The sequence below is a fragment of the Squalius cephalus genome (genome assembly GCF_949319135.1).
Source record: "Squalius cephalus genome assembly, chromosome: 10".
In the NCBI taxonomy this organism is placed as follows: Eukaryota; Metazoa; Chordata; class Actinopteri; order Cypriniformes; family Leuciscidae; genus Squalius; species Squalius cephalus.
The window spans coordinates 16,422,626-16,443,914 of record NC_137131.1 but is presented as its reverse complement, the minus strand read 5'-3'; the positions used below and the strand labels follow the sequence as shown (position 1 = coordinate 16,443,914).

At 36.3% G+C, this 21,289-nt stretch overlaps 2 protein-coding genes across 3 annotated transcripts; both read left to right on the top strand.

Moving 5' to 3' along the window:
• Nucleotides 1–4,322: 4,322 nt before the first annotated feature.
• On the top strand, nt 4,323–14,026 carry pde6d (phosphodiesterase 6D, cGMP-specific, rod, delta). 2 transcript variants are annotated; one of them, XM_079883735.1, is made up of 6 exons: nt 4,323–4,579; nt 10,206–10,294; nt 10,493–10,618; nt 12,815–12,920; nt 13,027–13,087; nt 13,948–14,026. In XM_079883735.1, the coding sequence occupies exons 1-6, from the start codon at nt 4,530–4,532 to the stop codon at nt 13,960–13,962; spliced, it is 447 nt and encodes a 148-aa protein (XP_079739861.1). In that variant the 5' UTR covers nt 4,323–4,529; the 3' UTR covers nt 13,963–14,026. The 2 variants fall into 2 exon arrangements, with proteins under 2 accessions (XP_079739861.1, XP_079739860.1); XM_079883734.1 differs by lacking the exon at nt 13,948–14,026 and having other exon boundaries at nt 13,027–13,588.
• phb2b (prohibitin 2b) lies at nt 13,947–20,477 on the top strand. Its single transcript, XM_079883732.1, has 10 exons — nt 13,947–14,026; nt 15,336–15,465; nt 16,102–16,186; nt 16,314–16,393; nt 16,567–16,751; nt 16,900–17,029; nt 17,108–17,211; nt 19,458–19,535; nt 19,781–19,857; nt 20,019–20,477. The coding sequence occupies exons 1-10, from the start codon at nt 14,006–14,008 to the stop codon at nt 20,038–20,040; spliced, it is 912 nt and encodes a 303-aa protein (XP_079739858.1). The 5' UTR covers nt 13,947–14,005; the 3' UTR covers nt 20,041–20,477.
• Nucleotides 20,478–21,289: the final 812 nt, after the last annotated feature.

Here is a 21,289-nt window from a genome sequence, read left to right as displayed (position 1 = left end):
TACTGGCCTGAAAGAGCAACACTAACATTAGCAGGAGAGCTGCTTGTCAGGGGCCAGAGAATCGTCATTCCCCACGCGACATGAGACAGGATATCCTCAACAACCTCCACAGTGGCCATCAAGGTATTGTCAAGTGCAGAGCGAGGGCACACCAGTCCGTCTGGTGGCCAGGACTGTCAGTACATATCAGTCAGCTGGTGGAGAACTGTAACATATGCTCACAGCACAGGACAGAGCACAGGGAGCCTTTGCTGACTACCCCGGTACAGGAGAGACCCTGGCAAAGAGTGGGCACGGACTTATTCTTCTGGGAGAAGGAGACTTATCTCCTTGTAGTGGACTATTTCTTACGTTACATTGAAGTTTCCCACCTCAATATTGCCTCAGCCAACACAGTCATTGCAGCTCTGAAAGAAGCATTTAGCCGCCACGGGATACCGGACACAGTTGTGTCTGATAATGGACCACAATACAGCTGTGGGTTGTTCAGAGACTTTTCCACGGAGTATGGGTTTACACACATCACGAGCAGCCCAAGATACCCGCAAGCGAATGGAGAGGCAGAGCGTGCGGTGGCAACTATAAAAGGACTGTGGAAAGGAGGAGGTGAGAAACTAAAAGCTTTGATGGCGTATCGAGCCACACCTCTGGGGTGTGGTTACTCCCCTGCACAACTCCCCTGCACAACTGGGCAGACAGCTACGCACGACCATACCTCAGCTTCCAGCATCCCTGCTTCCCTGCTGGCCAAACATCAGAGGGTTCAAGAAGGCTGAAAAGCGGTTGAAAGAAAAACAACAACTCCGCTACAACCTGCGTCATAGAGCCCGCCCCCTGCTGCCTTTGCAGCCGGGACAAAATGTGTGGCTCCCAAGAGAGGAGAAACAAGGGACAGTCGTTCAGAAGGCTACAACACCCAGGTCTTACATCATTCACACAGATGAAGGACAGATCAGGAGAAACCGAACACACCTACGTATGGTGCACCAACCACAACCTCAGGTGCCGCTGGATAAGACTGTTACAACTACAGAGTCAGACAACCAGGTCACACACCAACATGAGAACACTGACACAGACAATCACAGACAGACAGCCACATCCAACACCCCGTATGTGACAGGGCCGCCAGAGCGTCTGGATTTGTGAGAGACTGGGGGGGAGAGAAAAAAAAAAAGCATTATTCTATAAATGTCCTGTTGTGAAAGGTTCTGTTTGACAAGAATTTCCCGATAAGTGAGTATTGCTTTTAAGGGCTGTTGTCGGATGTCAGAGGGGGGATTCTTACTTAAGAGGGGAGGTGTTCTGTAAAGGGAACTAAAGTTTCATGGTGACTGTTTTGAAGGTGACACATATGTTCCCAGTAAAGGTTCCTGAAAAGTATGAGCTCGCTCTCGTTGTCTTTATTCAGTGCATACACTCGGCATACTTAACAAAACATAAACTAATGAATTTTGCCAAGATATATTCAGAGATGATAGACAAGATGTTATAGAATAATAATTTAATGAAAAAACAATTTTGAAAAAAAAAAAAAAAAAAACTGACATTCGACCTATTTTTAGACCTTACTGAAAACGTACCAGCGCGACATCCGACGGGTTTTCCCATGAACGCATCACAGATAGATAGATAGATTCATTCATTTATTCATTCATTCATTCATTCATTCTCTTCAATCTTGTGTGATATTTTACCACATTGAACAACCAGGTGCAAAATATTGCAGTTTCCCAGGAACTGGTAATGTGATTTTTGTCTTATGTCTACTTTTATGTTGTTTTCTAAGAAATGATCTGAACAGCTGCAGCTCTGACATCATCAAATAGCATTACATGTGTGAGGCTGGATTCAGCACTGTCTTTTATGTAATGACCTCACTGCCCAGGGCTGTCACAATTACAACCACACAAGCAACTCTTAGTTTAAAGAACTGGAATAACATTAACTTTAAATGAAACATATGCAATTAAAACAGCAGATGATGAAATTTACTAAATATAATACTTAAAATGGTGTTGTTTAAAAATAGATCAGTTAGTCAGTGCAAATATGTACAACATGCATAAAATGTATGAAGTGTATAGAGGCTGAAAGTGGGCCAGTGCCTTTTTACTAAAGAAAACAAAAAAACTGGGAAATATACGGAAAAAAAGAGTGGTACGTCAGTGGGCCTGGGCCATGCTTTATCATCATACCACCTTTGATATGAGACCTAATCATGCATTAAAGATGAGGTGAAAGGTGTAATTATTAATTGAACAGCTCAAGTCCAAGTTTGTCTCTTCTCTGGAAAAGTAATTCGAAGTGATGAGTTTGTGGTGTGGAGGATCTCTGCTCCTGTCTTTCACATGACATCATTCTCCATCACTGCTTCAACTGACAGTGTAGCCAGAAAAGCGTCTCTGGGTATGCATAAGAAAAACTGGGTGTGCCATGCACATTTATTGTCAGATTAATGTGCAAAAAAAAACTCGACTCGGCGTATCACTAACTTTAATAGACTGGGCTGATGTGTAAAACTATTCTCAGGCTCGCCATATAACCATACTAGGCCTATATAACTCAGGGCTCAACATTAAGCCTTTTCATGTGCTTGTCCTTCGAACAAGTAAATCGGTCATTCACTTAATTGAAGGATTTTTCCTATTTCATCTGGCATGTATTTTTTTACCATTAAAAACTTATCCATCCATCATTTTACACATAGTGATGGTGTAATTATGCCAGTTGAAATTCAAAGAAAATAGATATCTTTTAAATGCAATGTACATTGCTTTTTATTCGTACAGTCTAACTGAAGGTTGCAATGTAATTTTTTATTTGTAAAGGAAAAAAATGAAACCCATGCACAAGTATATTTCAAGTTGCAAGGAGGAGCAGCAATTTATGAAATAGATTGCATGGGATTTTGCAGACTACTGCAGAGACATAAGATTTACTGTTCATATAAGGGCTTTCTTCTCCCAGTTTCTCATCCTTTTACTCTCAGCTGTGACATCTCAGAAATAGCAGAGCGGTGTTTGATGAAATATCATATATTTCCTTAGGCTGTAGAATCACCACACTGCTGGTGCTTGAATTTTTTTTTTTCTTTTTTTTTTTTGAGGTATTGCTGTGAATGATCAGGTGTCCATGAACTTTTTCCCATTTTCTGTTACTTAGTTTATTATTATTATTTTCAAAATAAAATGTTCAATTCACAATATTACTATGTGTAGGCCTATTTCTTTCAAATACGTGGAATGAGTGGAATAAGTAGGCCCTGAAAAGGTAAGGTTATTTTCTTTGCTTGTAGTATCACACCGCCCCTTGGTTGTACTCTGCCATTGCAGGTCTTCTCTCCATGAAAAAAAATAAATAAATAAATAAATAAATAAAAGCAAAAAATTAAATAAAATAAAACAAAACGCTTCTTTTAATATAAACGGCATGCTTGCAGAGAAGTGCAGAGACCTACTTTATGTAACACAGCTCTGTGGTTTTTACATGACCACTCTTTTCTGGACACTTTAAAGGAGAACATTTTGAGACGTTCATAAAATTGCACAAATATAGCTATCATTATTTCCCATGCTGGTTTTCGCTTAGCCACAGGGCTTATTTTTGGACATATAATTTGCAGACAGAGCTTTCGTCTGCTGTTACAGAACTAACTGTCTGATGAGAACATAAACTTATTTGCAAATGCTATAGGCTACATAATAGGCTATATTTATATGCTATTTTATATGTAAAGTAGTAGGCTACACTAGGCTACTTGCCTCTGCTACTTTACAAGCACACGATTTATATTAAGATTAGTGTTTTTAATAATAGCCTACGGCCTAATTATTTGGAAAAATATAACTTATAGAAAAATATATTTATTTTTATTTTGAAATCTAAAAATGGAATGCATACAAAGATGGTTAAACCAATGTTCCAACATCTTTTTATATGAACTAGCCACATGTTTGCAAGCGACAAATATCCAAAACAATTTTCATAATGAATTTCTTTTTTTACGTCCACACACCAGCCTCGTTTTAGTCCACTATCCATATAAAAAGCAGTATTCATCTGCGCAGTATATATATGTTATCCCCTGTAAGATCCATGAAGCACCTAGTTTTGCCATAGGAAATAATGTACAGACAACTTTTTGTCTCACACGCGCTTCCGTTCAAGCTTCGTTCGAAGGACGTTTGAGGGGTTGCCATCGGTGACGCGTCCCTACGCAACCAAACCCCGCCCTATTTCTTGCATCTCCTCTTTGATAGGTGCATTTAATCCAGGCCTTCAAAAACTCGCTAGATGATTGGTCGAATCAGCTGTCAATCTCCCACAAAAATCTATTTACAGTAGGTTGTGAGCGGATCAAGTGTATCCGTTCAGATTAAAGCTGCATCTCACTGTAACTAAAAGGTTTTTCGAGCTGGATTTTGTGTAATTAACAGATATTGTGCCCAGTATTTATTAGTTATTCCTCGGTGGAACGTTTTAATTCGTCTTTTTTCATCTGCTGAAGCGGAAGATCCAGGAAAAAGATGTCTTCGGACGAAGACAGGGCGAAGGAGATTCTGAAGGGGTTTAAACTGTATCCTTAAGTGATGATGGGGCAGATTAGCCTGCCTGCTGCAAACCTCAAACTTACAGAACTTTACATCATAGCTAGCAATCTGACTTCGGGCGTAAATCTGTATCCGGCAAATAATCTAACGGTTTTGAAACCAGGACTGTAATATTGATGATGCTGTAATTTGTATGATATGTTGATTACAGTTAGCAAACTGGAAGGTGAACTAACGTTAGTTACATATTATGTTATGCTTTTTAGTCATAATGTTCAATACGTGCCTGATTTCAATTGGAACAATCTCCATCTATAAACCCAAATGCTTTCTATTAGATCAAACAAACTACCGACTATATTTGCGTTTTTGGAGTGAGACTGTAAATTGACAGTTCATTTCGGATGTACTAACACTTTTAAACACTCAGTCAAGTGTTTAAACGGTTTATGAAATGTTGAAATGTATCCTATGAAGTCTTTAGGCATTATGTACGGTATGACAGTGTTATATTTGCTATGTAATGTGCGAGATTAGTCGGTGTAATTTCTCTAATCCAGAGATTATGTCTGCGTTATTCTATACATTGTATGATTATGCTTGTTTTTGGTCATGTGCATACCTGGATTATTGAGTTACTGGGATATGAATTGCAACTCTCTAGTGAGAGTTAGGATGCAATTATCATATCGTCCTTTCAAAGCAGTTTTACTTTTATTTGAGCATATTAGCATCAGTAACTAACTGGGATGCTGTTATTTGCTTTAGCTGGAAGTTTTGTTAATGAGGATACTATGAGACTGACAGGCACCTGATTCTTGGGATCAGGTGCATTAGCAAGGCGAAATCTCCTCACACAGTTTGTGCCTGCCATCACGATTACATAACATTGGCTAGTGTTTCTATAATAGGCTCTGTAAATCTGACAAGAATAATCACACAAGCACCAGAACATTCTGATGGCGTGAAAGTGGTCGGCTGCCCCGTCAGACACTATTTTTCTAATATATCTTCAAGTAGACATGGGTCTACCTACCCTGTGTGACCTTCTTTGTGAAAGCATGGGTGTGTCTTACAGGCTGGTAATTCTTAAATCCTTGATTTGAAAGGACAGGGATTTGCTGCCTTATGCTCCTCACATCCAACTGTGTGCCGCATGAGGCAAAGCTGTGGAAAATGATAGTTGACCAAAACTTATGTGAACATGCATCTTTCAATGAAAGGTTTGTGAAATGAGCGAAAGTTGTACAAGTCTGTAAGGAAATGTTTCGAATTTACCCTACTGTTCAAAAGTTTGGGGTCAGAAAGATTTTGAAATAAATAAATGAATACTTTTAATCACTAAAGATGCATTAAATTGACACAGTAAAAGTGACAGTAAAGACATTTATAATGTTACATCTATTTCAAATAAATGCTGTTTTTTGGACTTTCTATTTATCAAAGAATCTTTCTGCAGAAAAACGGTTGCTTATTGAGCACCAAATCGGCATATTAGAATGATTTCTGAAGCATTATGTGAAACTGAAGACTGGAATAATGGCTGCTGAACATTCAGCTTTGCCATCACGGGAATAAATTACATTTTAACCTATGTTAAAATAAAAAACAGTGCTTTTAGATTTCATAATATTACTGTTTTTACTATAGATTTGAACAAATAATAGTAGCCTTGATAAGCATAAGAGACTTCTTTCTAAAACATAAAAATTATTACTGACACCAAACTTTTGAATGATAGTGTATGTATGGATAAGGCATTCAGATATTGAAACTAATACTGTAGTTGTTCATAGTAAGCTGGACCATGGGCTGGTATGCCATAGATATCACCACCTCTGATTTGAATTTGACCTTTAATTTAGAATAATGTTTTTATGCATAATATATTGTATTGGTCCAGTTTTGAGATCAGCTGTTTTCACAGAATATGTGTCATCTTAGTATAGCACAGCTCTTTTTAGCAGTGTGAATCTGGTACAATGTAGTTATGCATCACAGACCAATTTCCAAAGGTTGTTTCAAAGTTTCATGCAATTTTACCTCCAGGCTTCATCATTTCTGCCTTGTGTTTTTTTTTGTTTTTTTTTTACCCAGTGTGCCCCAGAGGTGACTACCGTGTGCAAAACACCATCCCTTGTGTAGCTACAAAAAACACTGACTTAATGAAAAAGAGAGATATTGTATCGCGTGCCAAATTATGTTTGTTAGAAGTGTTAGGGCAATGTAACAATGAAAGCAGTGCTGCAGTAGCACAAGGATTGAGTATCTAAGTGTATCTAGAATTTTGAAGGAGTTTGTATTTCGTTTGCTCACCGTGTCTTTCAAGGCTGGTTTTATGTTCCTGTGTCTTATTTATTTGGTAAAGCATTAGTAGTACTAACACAGCCTCCACCACCATTATTTTTAATAAGGCAAGTGCTTTTCTTAAAAAAATACACTCTTTTGCACCAATAACAACAGACTGGAAATGGCAACAATGGATGACTTTTTAAAAATGAATGTGGCTTCCATGAAAGCTTTGGCGCCGAGGGGACTAATTACTTTGACAGTGACAGTGTTTGTGAGTAAAATGGTCTCTCCCCAGTGTGCTCAGCAGGTGAGATCCAACAGACATCTGTCTCCAATAATCTCGAATGCAGTCGCCTGGTTCATCAGAAACAGAGCCGAGCACTTTAGTGAATAGTTACTCATTTTTAGTGACTTCAGCTGTTGGCATCTAAATTCAGGGTGAAATACATCACAGGAGACAGCACATAAAAGAGCTTGGAAAGATGTATATCTTGATTTTTGCCTTTTCCACCAGAATGGTTTGCGTTCTGGAGCTAGAGCCTGTTTTGGCCAGGCGAACTGGTGCCTGTCGCGAACCGACCGCGTGTTTCCACAGACTTGAGAACCCCCTTTTCTGAGGTGGAAATGCGTGGAACGGTTCGAGAATGGACAAAAGCCGGGATCCCACCCGTAATAGTGTCGGTGGGAAAGGGGTACTTACTTGAGTCCCCCTTGGAAGTTTGTTGAGACTCCCTGGTTGAGAACCACTGGTCTAAATGATGTTTAAGCAATAAGCACATAGGAAATATCTCCAACTTTTGTTATTTTTGTAGTCTAAACATAGTGCATGGAGATATGGGATGTATTCAGTCAAATTACCACTGCATCATTTCATTTGGTTCTGTTTGGTTCTTTGGCAAAGGGAGAATAAATCATCTCTCAGGGCTGGACTGAAAATGAATCCTGGGTCATGCTTCTGGTTATTTGTGTCTCGGGATTCATTAAAAGTATTTTAATGCCTTAGGCTACGTCTACATTAATCCGGATACATTTGAAAACTGTGTTTCCGTTTAAAAACACTCTTCATCCACACTAGCGTTTTCAGGCGTTTTCCAACGTTTCAGTGTGGATGAGAAACTTTTGGAAAACGCTAAATTCAGCTTACTGCGCATGCGTAAAACCTCACAAAAGCTCACTGAGATGATACAGACGGAACAATAAGTAATAAAGTTATCGTGCAGTTCTTCTGACAGGATCATTTTATTTAGCAAAATATCTTCACTGATGCGTCCAGTTCGCACTCGCCAGTCACCATATATGTTTGGTCTAAAACGCAAGTGCTCTCATGTATTGCTGCAGGACAGCACATCATCTTTGCAGGACTATGATATGAAAAGTGTGCAAAGTAACATATTTTAGCAACAGTGTGAAAGTAAATAACACATAACAGGCACAAAACCGGTATACTCTGTTTTGACAGTCCGCACTACAATGCAAAAACGCTGTTTTCAAATTTATACACTTTGGAGAGCGTTTTCAAAAAGCTTAGTTTTCATTAATAAAAACGCTGTCTCAGTGTGGACAGAAGAACAAAACGGAAAGAAAAAAATGCGTTTTGAAACAAAAACTTATTAGTGTGGACAAGGAAAGTTATATATAAAATTGAGTCTCCATAAAAAATCATAAAATATATATGAGAATATAAAAATATGATTATGCAAATTATCAATAATTATTATAAATATAAAATATGTAATTAATATAATTAACATAATAATACATCATACAAATTATATAATTAATATAAATATTATATATTTATATAATTAAAACATTTTATTATGGCTGCAGTGTAGTGTCACTAATATTGTAAATTTTTCTGTACAAAGTAACACTACACTGTCCTTGTTACTTATGTTATATGTACTTACTATAATAAGAGTAGATAATGCATATTTCATGCAACTAACCCTAATCTAAACCCTATTCCTAACCATATAGTAAATACATGTTATTGTTAATTAATATTACTCAGTACTTTAATGTTACACTGTTACAAAGGCACCTTAAAATAAAGTATAACACATTTTTATGATAAGCCCTTTTCATTCCAACTGGAACAGATTTGGATTTTGGATTTAATGCTTGAAAGATAGATTAGGATTAGTGATACATGTAGCACTCTTGTGCAGCCTTGACTGAGATCTCATGGGGTTGGTGACTAGGGCCTGTTCTGTGCACCGGTAATGACAAATGCAGCCTCGTGTGAGTGTGCTCAACCTGCCTAAAAGACTCCTACAGGTGGTCTGAAGATGAAGAGGTCAGATGTCATTGACACAGAGTACAGGACATTGTCACAAACCATTGTTTAGCAGACAGATCAGGATGTTTTTAGACCTCAAGTGTGGTCTGCTTCAGTTAGCTCTTACCTTATTGGCTGGATTTGTGTGTGATTTAAAACTAAAAGCTGCTCAATGTAATGATCTGATACTCTTAAATTTAGGCATCATTTAATGGATTAGTTCACCCATCACAACTTTCGCAAACCCGTAATACCCACTTTCCTCTGTGTAGCTAAATGCTTATATGTGAAGATGCTCTTTCCCATCCAATGATTTGGTGGTCGAACAAGATGTTCAGTGAATTAAACTTAAAACTTAAAGTTTGTTCCTCACACAAACCTATCACATGGCTTTAGAGAAGTTTTATATAGTGCAAGTGTCTTATGGACTGCTTTTATGGTGCTGTTTTGTTCTTTTTGGATCTTGACAGTGCCTGAACATTCTGCTAAACATCTCTTTTGTTGAAAGAAAGTCATACCAGTTTGAAATGACAATCTTCATTTCTTAGGTGAACTGTCCCTTTTAAGCCCAATGAGCCAAACTCTGATTATTGTCTTCATGTGAATTTATCTTCCTCTCAAATGTAATTTACAAAAATGTTGGCCTGAAATCAGAAGACATTTTTTCATTGTCAGTCTGGTCAGCACAAAGACTATATATAGAAAGACGGTGCACTCGTATTACTATGAATGGGAGAACACGCAATATGGCAGAATAAGTAATAAGTGCACTTAGGACTGCATATGCGCATTGGCTGGTCTAGCCTGAAAAAAATAAGCTTTTTTTAACACTATTTTAATGTAAGAAACCATATTTATGAGACAGTTGTTGTCAGATTTCATTGGTGATTTCAAATATGAAATTTAATCATAAACCTGCTGACCAGCTTTGGAGAATTTGATGTTTCCTCATTCAGAGAGATAGGCGCTGCACTTGCAAGACTGAAATAGATGCCCGAGAGGCATTTCAAAGATGGCCGCCGAGAGAAATGACTTGCCTGAAAGGGACGTTGGTTCAGCATGCCTTAACTTGTCTTCAGAAACTGGATGAATCTTAGAGATGCAGAGACAGGGAAGGTTCTCTGGCAGGGAACTGAAGACCTCTCCCTTCCTGGGGTAGAACATGAAGGTTTGTGGTTCTCAGCATTACCTTGCATTAAAGATTAAACTATTGACTAGATTGGGCTACACCAATTCTTCTCTTATGTCCACTACTTCACAGCTCTTTTTAATGATGTCAAAGTGAGGTCGAGATCAGTTTTCAGTACTGAATTTGGTACAGAATGTGCCATGTCTGGTAACTAACAGATTTGATTTTGTTTTCCAGCTCGGGTTCCTAAGAAGATCCTGAAATGTAAAGCAGTCTCCAGAGAGCTGAATTTCTCTTCAGTAGAAAAACTGGAAAAATTCCGACTGGAGCAAAAAGTTTTCTTTAAAGGCCAGTGCCTAGAAGGTTGTTCTGATTCTTTCTTGCACATTGCACTCTTGTAATAACAAATAGCAATGGTTTTAAATGCAAATTTAGAGGTCTCTTTAGCAAGATGTCTCTAGTTCTGAAATATCTACAGATACCTAGTCTTCTCAAGCAAGGAGCTCCTGTTAAAATGTGTCAAATATAAATGTTGCTAAAAATACAATTTGATCATAATATTTCACTCATAAGCCCCTTTTACACAGCAGTCCTGGTAATTTATCAGAATGACTTTTTCAGTAAATACACAAATGTGCTGTTCATTCTATCTTTTTACCAGTAAGATACCAGATACCAGTACTGGTAAACTCTGTGATGCAAGTCATTGGAAAAACACTAAGCCATTTTCTTCATCCACCTGGATGAGGAGAAGCGCTTTAGTTTAATTTTAGTTAGTTTTTTTTTTTTTTTACTTCTGAGTGACAGGCTTAAGGGGATGATCACACAGAATGCGGTTTTGCTCTTAAAGGGGTCATCGGATGCCAATTTTCCACAAGTTGGTATGATTCTTTAGGGTCTTCATGTAAAGTTTGTAACATACTTTGGTTAAAATTCCTCAATGGTTGTGTAAAACACCCTTTTACCTCCTCAAATACAGCTGTGTTCACAGCGACCCGTTTCGGTGCATGTCTCTTTAAATGATAATGAGCAACTGCTCACCCCACCCCTCTCTTCCATGGGGGGTGTCGACACAAGACACGTAAAGTGCTGCCTTGGCAGACAGTATACAAATGGCTGAGGGCGGAAATATGCTAATACGGGACAGTCCGTCAATGGTCGTGGGCGGAGCATGAGCAATATGACAGAAATATTAGAAAATCAGAAAATCCAAATGGCTTTATTATTGAGAGTCTTTAGGCTTTTTGAGAATAAAAAAAAAAAGAGTGAATGGATTTTTTCCATTGAATGGTGGTTGTGTCCACACACTGCAAAGACACATTTAAATGCAAACACCATGTAAAAGTGAATTTTGCATTCGATGACCCCTTTAAAAACACGAGACGCACAATAGTTATATTGTATTGCAGTATGTACTATTGTATTGCAAACTTCTTACGTCTGTGCGTTCTGTCCTCGTACGTGCTCATACCGGTAATCTTCATTCTCTGTTTACACAAAGCATCATACAATTAATTTACTGGTTATCTTACAACTTCTCATACTAGTAAATTGCCAGAACTGTATTTTTGAAAAGGTCCTGTTCACACATGATCTCTTAATGGCAGTTTACCAGTAATTTAGCTGTAAAGTTTGTATGTGTTAAAGGGGCTACTGTTAGCAAGTGACCTTTATATGAGTGTCAATAGTAGCCATCTTAGGTCATAGTCTGGGTGGATTTAGATTTAGTGTAATCCAAATCAGGCACAGGTACATTTGAACATTTACGTATATACTAGGCCTAAGATTCTTGAATAACCTGAACGGTATATTTTAAATGCAGTGTTTCTATCGATTCAATTATCCTATTTGTAGCCAAAATTATTTTCAAAGAATTTATTATGGATTCACAATGCAACTGTCAGCCATTATAAGTTTCATCTATGCTTGTCTTCATGGTATTGTGGACTTATACTGATATCAATAGTAGCACAACTACAGTAAGGTTCCATTTGTTAACATTAGTTATTCGTGATTGTTAGTAATTGTTAATTTAATTCAGTTAAATTAGTTAATGTTAATTTCAACATTCAAACAAAACTAACTATAAAGAATGAACAACTATATTTTTTACTAACTAACTAACATTAACAAAGACTAATAAATGCTTTAAAAACATTGCTCGTTGTTAGTTCATGTTAGCTAATGCATTAACTAATGTTAACAAACAGGGCCTTATTGTAAAGTTTTACCAATATTAATATTAAATATCAATTTCCATTTTCTAATTCTAGACTTTACTTGTCAGGTTACTTTGTGTAATTGTGTAATAAAAGTGTTTGTGCATACAAATTCCTATGAGCCAAGATGCAAAAGATTTACAATCTTGGAATAAGGATTTGTATGCACAAGCACTTTTGAAACATGTTAAATTAAATTACTTGGGCACTTGAATATATGAGATTTTTGAAAGCTTGTTTGTGAAAATGTTTTTCCTCTTCTTGGCCTACTAGATTTTAAGTGTGTAAAAATTATTGACACCACAAAATGCTTACACGTGTATCTTTTGTGTCTTTTCAGAGTGGTTTTTCGAGTTTGGCTTTGTGATTCCTAATTCTACAAACACGTGGCAGTCTTTGATAGAAGCTGCACCAGAGTCACAAATGATGCCTGCAAATGTCTTAACGTAAGAGTTTCCTTAAATAAAAAAAACATTTTATGATAGTCAACATATTAGATATTCATAAAAGTTACTCATGGATTAATGATGGGTCAAATGTCTTCTCTTGCAGGGGTAATGTTGTTATAGAGACCAAGTTTTATGATGACGACCTTCATGTCAGCACGTCCCGGGTACGACTCTTCTACGTCTGAGACATGGAACCTTTATTTTATATAATTTGTTTTTGGTTTTTTTACTGTCAGTCCAGAGGATGGACCCATTACTACAAGTTTCAATGTACAGAGGAGACACTCTACATGCTGAGTATTTCTTCTGAGGCGCTGTGACAACAACATTAAAGGGAACATTTTAGAACAAAACAGTTTCAAGACAAATGATTACACCAGTTTTATGGCAGATAAGGACTTGTACATAAGAGTTATCATGCTCATGACAACCTGGTTGTGTAAATTACCTGTTTGTATATTTTTCTTCTTCTTCTACAATTCAATCCTGCAATGTACACTGCTTCCTTATCAGCTGTTTTTAAAAGGGTTTCGCCCAGTCTGTGTGGTCATTCATGGTCTCATTGTTTTTTTTTTTTTTTAGTTAAACTGTAAGATAGGCTGTGTTTTAAAATAAATTATGTAATTATGGATTAAAATATTGATATTGATGCTTTCTCTCTCACACATTTTTCCCTTAACTAAATATTTCTAATAATATTTTTATGCCTCACATTGCATATACAGGAATGTGGCACATTTTACATAAAAACTGTTCACATGTTACAAAAAATGTTTAAAACATCTAGTATATTTTGCTCTTTACATGGATCCCATTAATGAATCATCTCACAGAATAAATTAGTTTTTACAAAAGAGAATATTTATATCCAGTTAAAATATCTTAATCGTCGTCATAAAGTTTGTTTTAATTTAACACATAAAAACTTGGAACTAGCCTATAATTATAAAGGGTGCCTGTCCACTTTGTAGAAATGTCCAAATGTCCAAAACATGGAAATAACCAAGAGTACTACATTACCCAGAATTCCTTCCGGTAGGAGCGGAAGTTGTTCGTGACGACCTTGGGTAGCTCTTGCAAGCATGGCGAATAAAGAGCCTAATGTGAGTATAATGTCTTAATTCTTTAAAAAAAAAAAAAAACTTATATAATTATATTTTTATACATACTAGGAAATGTAAATCCTTACTTTTCACACAGTGTAATATTCAGCTTCAAGCTTGGCAACAGAAATTTGAACAGAAAGAGAGTGTTACATGACCAGTAAGCCGGTTCTGCTCTCATACGCTAAAGCACATTTTAAGATTAAATCTGTTGTCTGGCCTCTTAATTAGACCGTATAATTTGTTCTTGAAGTAGGAATTTAAATATTAATGTTTACTGATTCTCAATAGCTTGCTCTGATGCTGAAATCCTGACTCCTGATGCCGGCTGGTCTTGACTGTTGGGAATTTGACGTTTAATATCACCTGTAACATATTCATTTTGGTCTTAAATTGACATGATACAAACGGTAGTTTATGAAATAATTCAAACTGATTGTGATTCTACTTGTAAGTCTAATTTTACAGTTAATGCGCTTTCTTAATCAGAATGTCAGCTCATGAAGTAATTTCTCAGACACTGGTTATTATTAAGACTTGAATATTGCAACTTTAAATATAAGTGTGAGTGTCAAAGGATGTCACTGTTGTTGGAATTTACGGGATTTAACCCGTTGGAAAGAGTAAAGGCTTAGTTTACCCCAAAATGAAAAATAATAATAATAATGTCATCAATCATCCTCATGGCGTTCCAAACCCGTAACACTTTCGTTCATATTTTAAACACAAAATATAAATTTTAATGAAATCTCTAAGATTTCTGTCCCTCCATTGACAGTCCACGCAACTACCACTTCAAAAGTTCATAAACAGATAGTAAACGTAATCCATATAAATTGAGAAGTTTACTCCAATTTTTTTGCAGAGACTGATTGCTTTATATGATGAACAGATTGAATTTAGGCTTTTATTCACATATAAACATTGATTTATATCAATGCTCTGGCTCAAACCAGCTGCGCATCACACGAAAATGAATTAACCTCAATGGTTCTTGTCACACATCCGTTTACCGTGTTGATGAAAAGTGGTATTTGCGTGGACTGTCAATGGAAGGACAGAAATCTCTCAGATTTCATTTAAATATATTAATTTGTGTTTCGAAGATGAACGAAAGTCTTACTGGTTTGGAATGGCATAAGGGTGAGTAAATGACAGAATTTTCATTTTTTGAGTGAACTAACCTTTTTAAATATTTTACTATTAATGTTACAGTAATATTTTCATATATAATTTCCAATGAAAATGAATGTTTTTGTTGTTTTTGTTATTGTGGTGTTGTTGTTGTTGCTTTTTTGTACTCTCACAGAGGTTCCTCCAGCACCTGAGAGATCTCGCCGGACGCATGTCCTCTGGCTCAAGGGGTGCTGGGATCGGACTAAAGATATTAATTGGAGCAGGTGCACTTGCTTATGGAGTCAAAGAGGCAACATATACAGGTACTTTCAGTATTGCATTAGAAAACATCTTAGAAACAGCTCATTTTAGTGCAGTGCATTTATGCACTACCTTTCAAAAGATTGTAATAATAAGAAGAAAATGAATACCTTTATTTAGCAAGGACGCATTTAATCGATCAAAATTGACAGTAAAAACATTCACACAATGTTAAATTTTTATTTTATTTTTAATAAATGCTGTTCTTTTGAACTTCCTATTCATAAAAGAAAACTAAAAGAAAATGTCATGTTTTATACAAAAATATTAAGCAGCACAACTGTTTTCCACATTTTGATGATAATAATTCCAAATGAATGATTTCTGAAAGATCATGTGACACTGAAGAGTAATGGCTGCTGAAAATGTAGCTTTGGCATCACAAGAATAAATTACAGTTTAAACTATGTAAAAAAAAAAAATCAGTTTACATTGTAATAATATCTGTTTACTGTATTTTTGATCAAATAAATGCAGCCTGGGTTAGCATAAGGGACTTCTTTCAAAAACATTACAAAATCTCACTGACCCCAAACTTTTGAATGGTTGTGTATTTGTGCAAATATGTACCTTTCAAGTTAATATTAAAAGTAGATGATTGGTAATGTCATCTCTCACACTAATGGTCTTGTCTTTAGTGGAGGGAGGTCAGCGAGCAATCATCTTTAATAGGATTGGAGGGATGCAGATGGACACAGTCCTTGCTGAGGGTCTCCACTTCAGGTGAGCTTTTTAATGACTTGTTGAACAGTTTTCTTTATGAAAGCAAACCCCATGTTTGATCTTTCCATAACAAAAAAGGAAAGTTGTAGTTCTAAAAAAAATAATTTTAGTGACATTCTTCTTATAGGATACCATGGATTCAGTATCCAATCATATATGACATTAGAGCCAAACCAAGAAAAATATCATCTTTAACTGGAAGCAAAGGTAATATTTTTTTATTTAATTTAATTTTGTTGGCCTTTCTTTGTTTACTTCCATTTTGAACATGGTCATAATTTGTTCACCGTATTGATTATAGTTTATTTAAATATGGTTGCCCAATCTGAAGTTGTTCTTTATTTTACTGGGAGGAGTAATGTTGTTTGTAATGTGGTCAGACCTGCAGATGGTGAACATCGCGTTGCGTGTGCTGTCCCGTCCGGTGGCTTCCAACCTTCCCGTCTTGTACCAGCAGCTGGGGAAGGACTATGATGAGCGTGTGTTGCCGTCCATTGCTAATGAAGTTCTGAAGAGTGTGGTAGCCAAATTCAATGCCTCCCAACTAATTACACAAAGAGCCCAGGTTGGTATTCTCTCACAATCTGGCTTCCACAAATTAGTTCTAGAACCTACCGTAATATCCAGAAAGTATATTTAAAGGAAGGGGATATCCAGATCACTATACTAAATGATTGTCTTTTTAATCTTTCTTCGCCGTTTATTGCATGCAGGTCTCTATGCTCATCCGACGGGAGCTCTTTGAACGTGCTAAAGACTTCAACATTATTCTCGATGATGTGGCCATCACAGAGTTGAGCTTCAGCAGGGAGTACACAGCAGCTGTGGAGGCCAAACAAGTTGGTAGGTAAAATTCGGTTCTTGAGTGCTGTAGCACAAAATATGTACATAGTTACTGTACTAAAAAATATAATCTTTCAGCCCAGCAGGAGGCCCAAAGAGCTCAGTTCTATGTGGAGAAAGCAAAACAAGATCAGAGGCAGAAGATCATCCAAGCTGAAGGAGAGGCCCAGGCAGCCAAAATGGTATGAGCTTCTTATCTAAAAATATTTACTTTTGCCAAAGCTCATGGGTATTTTAAATATTTAAATCTCAAGTTGACAGTTTAACAGTTGAGCCTAAGCCTCCATTACTAATTCTAAAACATTACTTTAGAACTAGTAACGAATGAATGTTGAGTCGCTTCATTGAAGCCTATTGTATTATCTAGAGTAGAGTATTGTGGTATTATGAGAGGGAGATCGACTAAACGAGTGTGTTACATGCATCTGATATAGCATTCATTCTTCAGGTCGATGTCCATAATATTATATCCATTATAAAAAATCAGATGTCCGCTGTGGAAAGCGATGTCTTCGTCTTTGTCCTTTTAAAAGTTAAGGGGATTTCCATGACAGCGCTAAAACAACTACCTTGTTCTCACTCATAAAGACTTTGTCGCCATCTAATAGGGTAAATAATGTAACTTTCACTGAAGTCCATATCACAATCCTTTCTCAATACCAAATACAGCTTATTATTTATATAAGATATTATTATTGAACAACTATACTTAAATTAACAACAATAGCAATTATAAAACGCAATAGGAAATAAACACAAGCAAACAATTCAGTCAAACGTACAAAAGCAGCGCTCTAGTACTTGTACAGGATTTAAGTTAAATATAGCCAGGATGTACTGGATTTAAGTTAAATATAGTTAAATATAAATAAAGTTATGAAACTTAATTTTCCCCTAAACCAAAATCGATTTGCTTTGGAACAAGTAATAGATTAAAAAGACCCAAGCCCGTTTGATATACTGTACCCCAAATTAATTATATCTCGTTTAACTACTATCTACAAAAGAGCCAGCGGCAAATTCCCAAAGGACTGGCCGAGATGAAGCTGTTCTCTGCGGGTACATGATCGCTGAACGGCCGCTGACGGCCTCGAGTTCGCATTTGCGAAAGTGTTAAAACAAATAGTAAACCAGTTGTTTATATATGAGTCACATTTTTAGGTCCAAATAATTACATTCTCACCTTAAAAACTCTAAAAACACAACAACAGTGGTATTTTTCAAAAATATGGTGTATTTGCTCGACCGCCATGACAGTCGCCGCAAGCGGATTGATACAAACGGTGAAACGGTTCGAGTGCTGATACTGGGGGAATATCGCATGGCTGGAAAAGGCTCTCAGCCAATCAGATTCGAGAAACAGATTATATTTTATCATTTTGAATTATATTATATTATATTTATTGTTTTTATTGTTATTAATATTTAGATTAGTATTCAGGTTACAATTTATTTTAAGGTGTCCTTGTTACAGTGTAATTGTATATTTAAGCACTGAGTAACGGCCTGGTTTCACAGAAAGGGCTTAGATTAAGCCAGGATTAGGCCTTAATTAGGCCATTTAAGCAGCTTTTATAAAATAGCATGCCTTATAAAAAAAAACACTGATGTGCATCTTGAGACAAAACAATGGCACTGACATATTCTAAGATATGGCAGTGCAAGTTGCTTTCAGTTAAAACAGTTCAAACATAGGGCTGGGTATCGAGTTCAATACTTTTTAGGTACCGACCGAATTGCCTCGATACTATCGAGTATCGAAACATGTCTTGTCGTTCGGTACCAAATTTCGATACCTAGGTTAATCTCGTCAATGTCAGTGAGCCAATAAGCATGCAGCATGATTGGTTGTGGCGGAAAAACACTAGTTTACGCGGTTGCCCAAAGAGACGTGGCTCGCACGTCTTAGTGTAAGCGTCCTAACCCACATAGATGGAAAATATGTGGAAAAGATCAAAAGTGTAGCTACGTTTCACCAGACTCGATGCCAGCAGTAAATAATACATGTAAATAATACATGAGGTAATGTAATGTTGTTAAAAAAACGGATTTCATAAAATTGGTATCGAAAAAAGTATCGTTCAGGAACCGGTATCGAAGTCAAGGTATCGGTATCGAAAAATTGTATTTGATACCCAGCCCTACTCAAACATGCATTTTAGTCTGGGACTATCTTAAGACTTGTCTGTGAAACTGGGGGATTATCAATGAACTACATGTACTTTAGGGTTAGGATTAGGTTCTGGTTTAGGGTTAGTTTCATGTAGTTATGCATAATTTATAGTTATTACTTTAGTAGTTACATGTAGCGTGTAATAAGGACACTGTAAAATGAATCATTACATAGTATTTTATGATATAAATATTATTAATGTGTCTTTTGTGAAAAATGTTATATGAGAAATGGATTTTGGTTTCTAATTCACAGCTGGGAGAGGCCGTCACAAAGAATCCCGGATACCTTAAACTCAGAAGAATCAGGGCAGCGCAGAACATTGCCAAAACGGTACAATGTTATGATTCACTTCTTTCCACAGCTATGTGGCATTTTGCTTATTCATAATTTTTAATGAGTTTTCCTGATGTAAACGGTACTCTTTGGAAAAAGGTGTGTTTTTCACCAATGTAAATATTTGATGTTCACTAGCAGTTCTGCCAAGGTTCGGCTGGTTACATACCAGTCCTTTTGGAAAAAGCTGAATGTTTTATGTCCATTTTGAAAGCCCTGACCAGATGAAGGTTGTTTTCCAGGTGGCAGTTTCACAGAACAAGGTGTACCTGAACGCAGATAGTCTGGTTCTGAATCTACAGGATGACTATTTGAACAAGTAAGAACTATAGCTATATGCCGCATACATCTAGTCTTCCTGTACCAGTATAGTCTGTATGACCCCTCAAAATTCATTATTGTCTTTGCTCTGTGCATAATTAAATAATTGCATTTTGTAAAAGTATAATTGATGTTGGCAAAATCTTTTTTGCATTGCAGATTGTCAATCGGAAAGAAGTAACCCGTTCAAATAGCACTCGTTCTCATTGCCAGAGGTTCTATTACAAGAAGCCGTATGTGTGTCCTTTGAGATGGCTTTTTCTGATTGGGTCACAAATGGATATGTCATTCTGGGGAAGACTCATTAAATATCTAATGGTGTAGACCTGGTTCGTCAGTTAAATTTGACTCCACAATTTGCTTATGATCAAAACACTACAGAGTTGTGTTAATGAATGAAGGCAAACGTACAACTGGACCAGAAAATGTAATTCTTTTCAACATTGATTGTTGCAACAGGAAACATGCATCTTTAAATGATACAATAGATGAAGTCAAGGTTGGTTGAAAAAAATCCATCCATTCTTTTAGGAATGATTTATGTCTTGAAAAATAATACATACAGTTGTATTTATGTGACACAAAATGACAGCTAATAAAAACTTTCATATGTTATATAAGTTTCGTGCTTTTTTTGACAATTGCCTTAGTCTTTGGATTAACCCCGGGAATATTTGAATCCTAAACGATTTATTTTCTTTCTGCATGTTTTTGTGTTTTTATTTTTTTATATTTTTTGTTTTTTTTACTATGAAACTTTTGGTATTAAACCAGCCTGCACTATAAAAGCATCACTCCGCCACTTGCTTCTGGTAACTCTAGCAGTCCAATCCTGCTCAATCTGCCTCTCTACTTACCCTTTGAACTGCCTCTTTCCTCCCCCAAAACTCAGAAGGTATGGTCTCTCTAGGTATGGTGAAGGCTATGTGATGATGTGGGGCTATTTTAATTCCAAAGGCCAAGGGAACTTTATCAGGATGCATAGTATCCTAAAAAAATTTTTTTTAAAAATACTTAAAAATAAAAATCTGCCTGCCTCTATGGGAATTTAACATAGGGGTGTCCAAACTTATGCACCCTGTATTTTAAGGAAGAACATTTATTTATTTACGATACATTATTCATTCACAAAGAAAATTGGTGTCCTTAAAGGTTGGATTTTTCCTAATTTTTTAAATTAAGGCATTAAGTTCAATTTCCAAAAGATGATTTTTTATTCCTCTTTTTAGTCAACTTTAGCATGGGTGTCTAAACGCATAGCACTGTATAGCTAAAATGATATACATTATACACGTCTAAATTATAAGCTAAATTATAAAGCTATAATTACATTCAATTTGGCTCAAAACCTTTTTTTTTTTTTTTTTCCAGAATTTGTTCTGAACACAGTTTTTAATAGGTAATATCAGAAAGGAATAAAGAAAAAAACA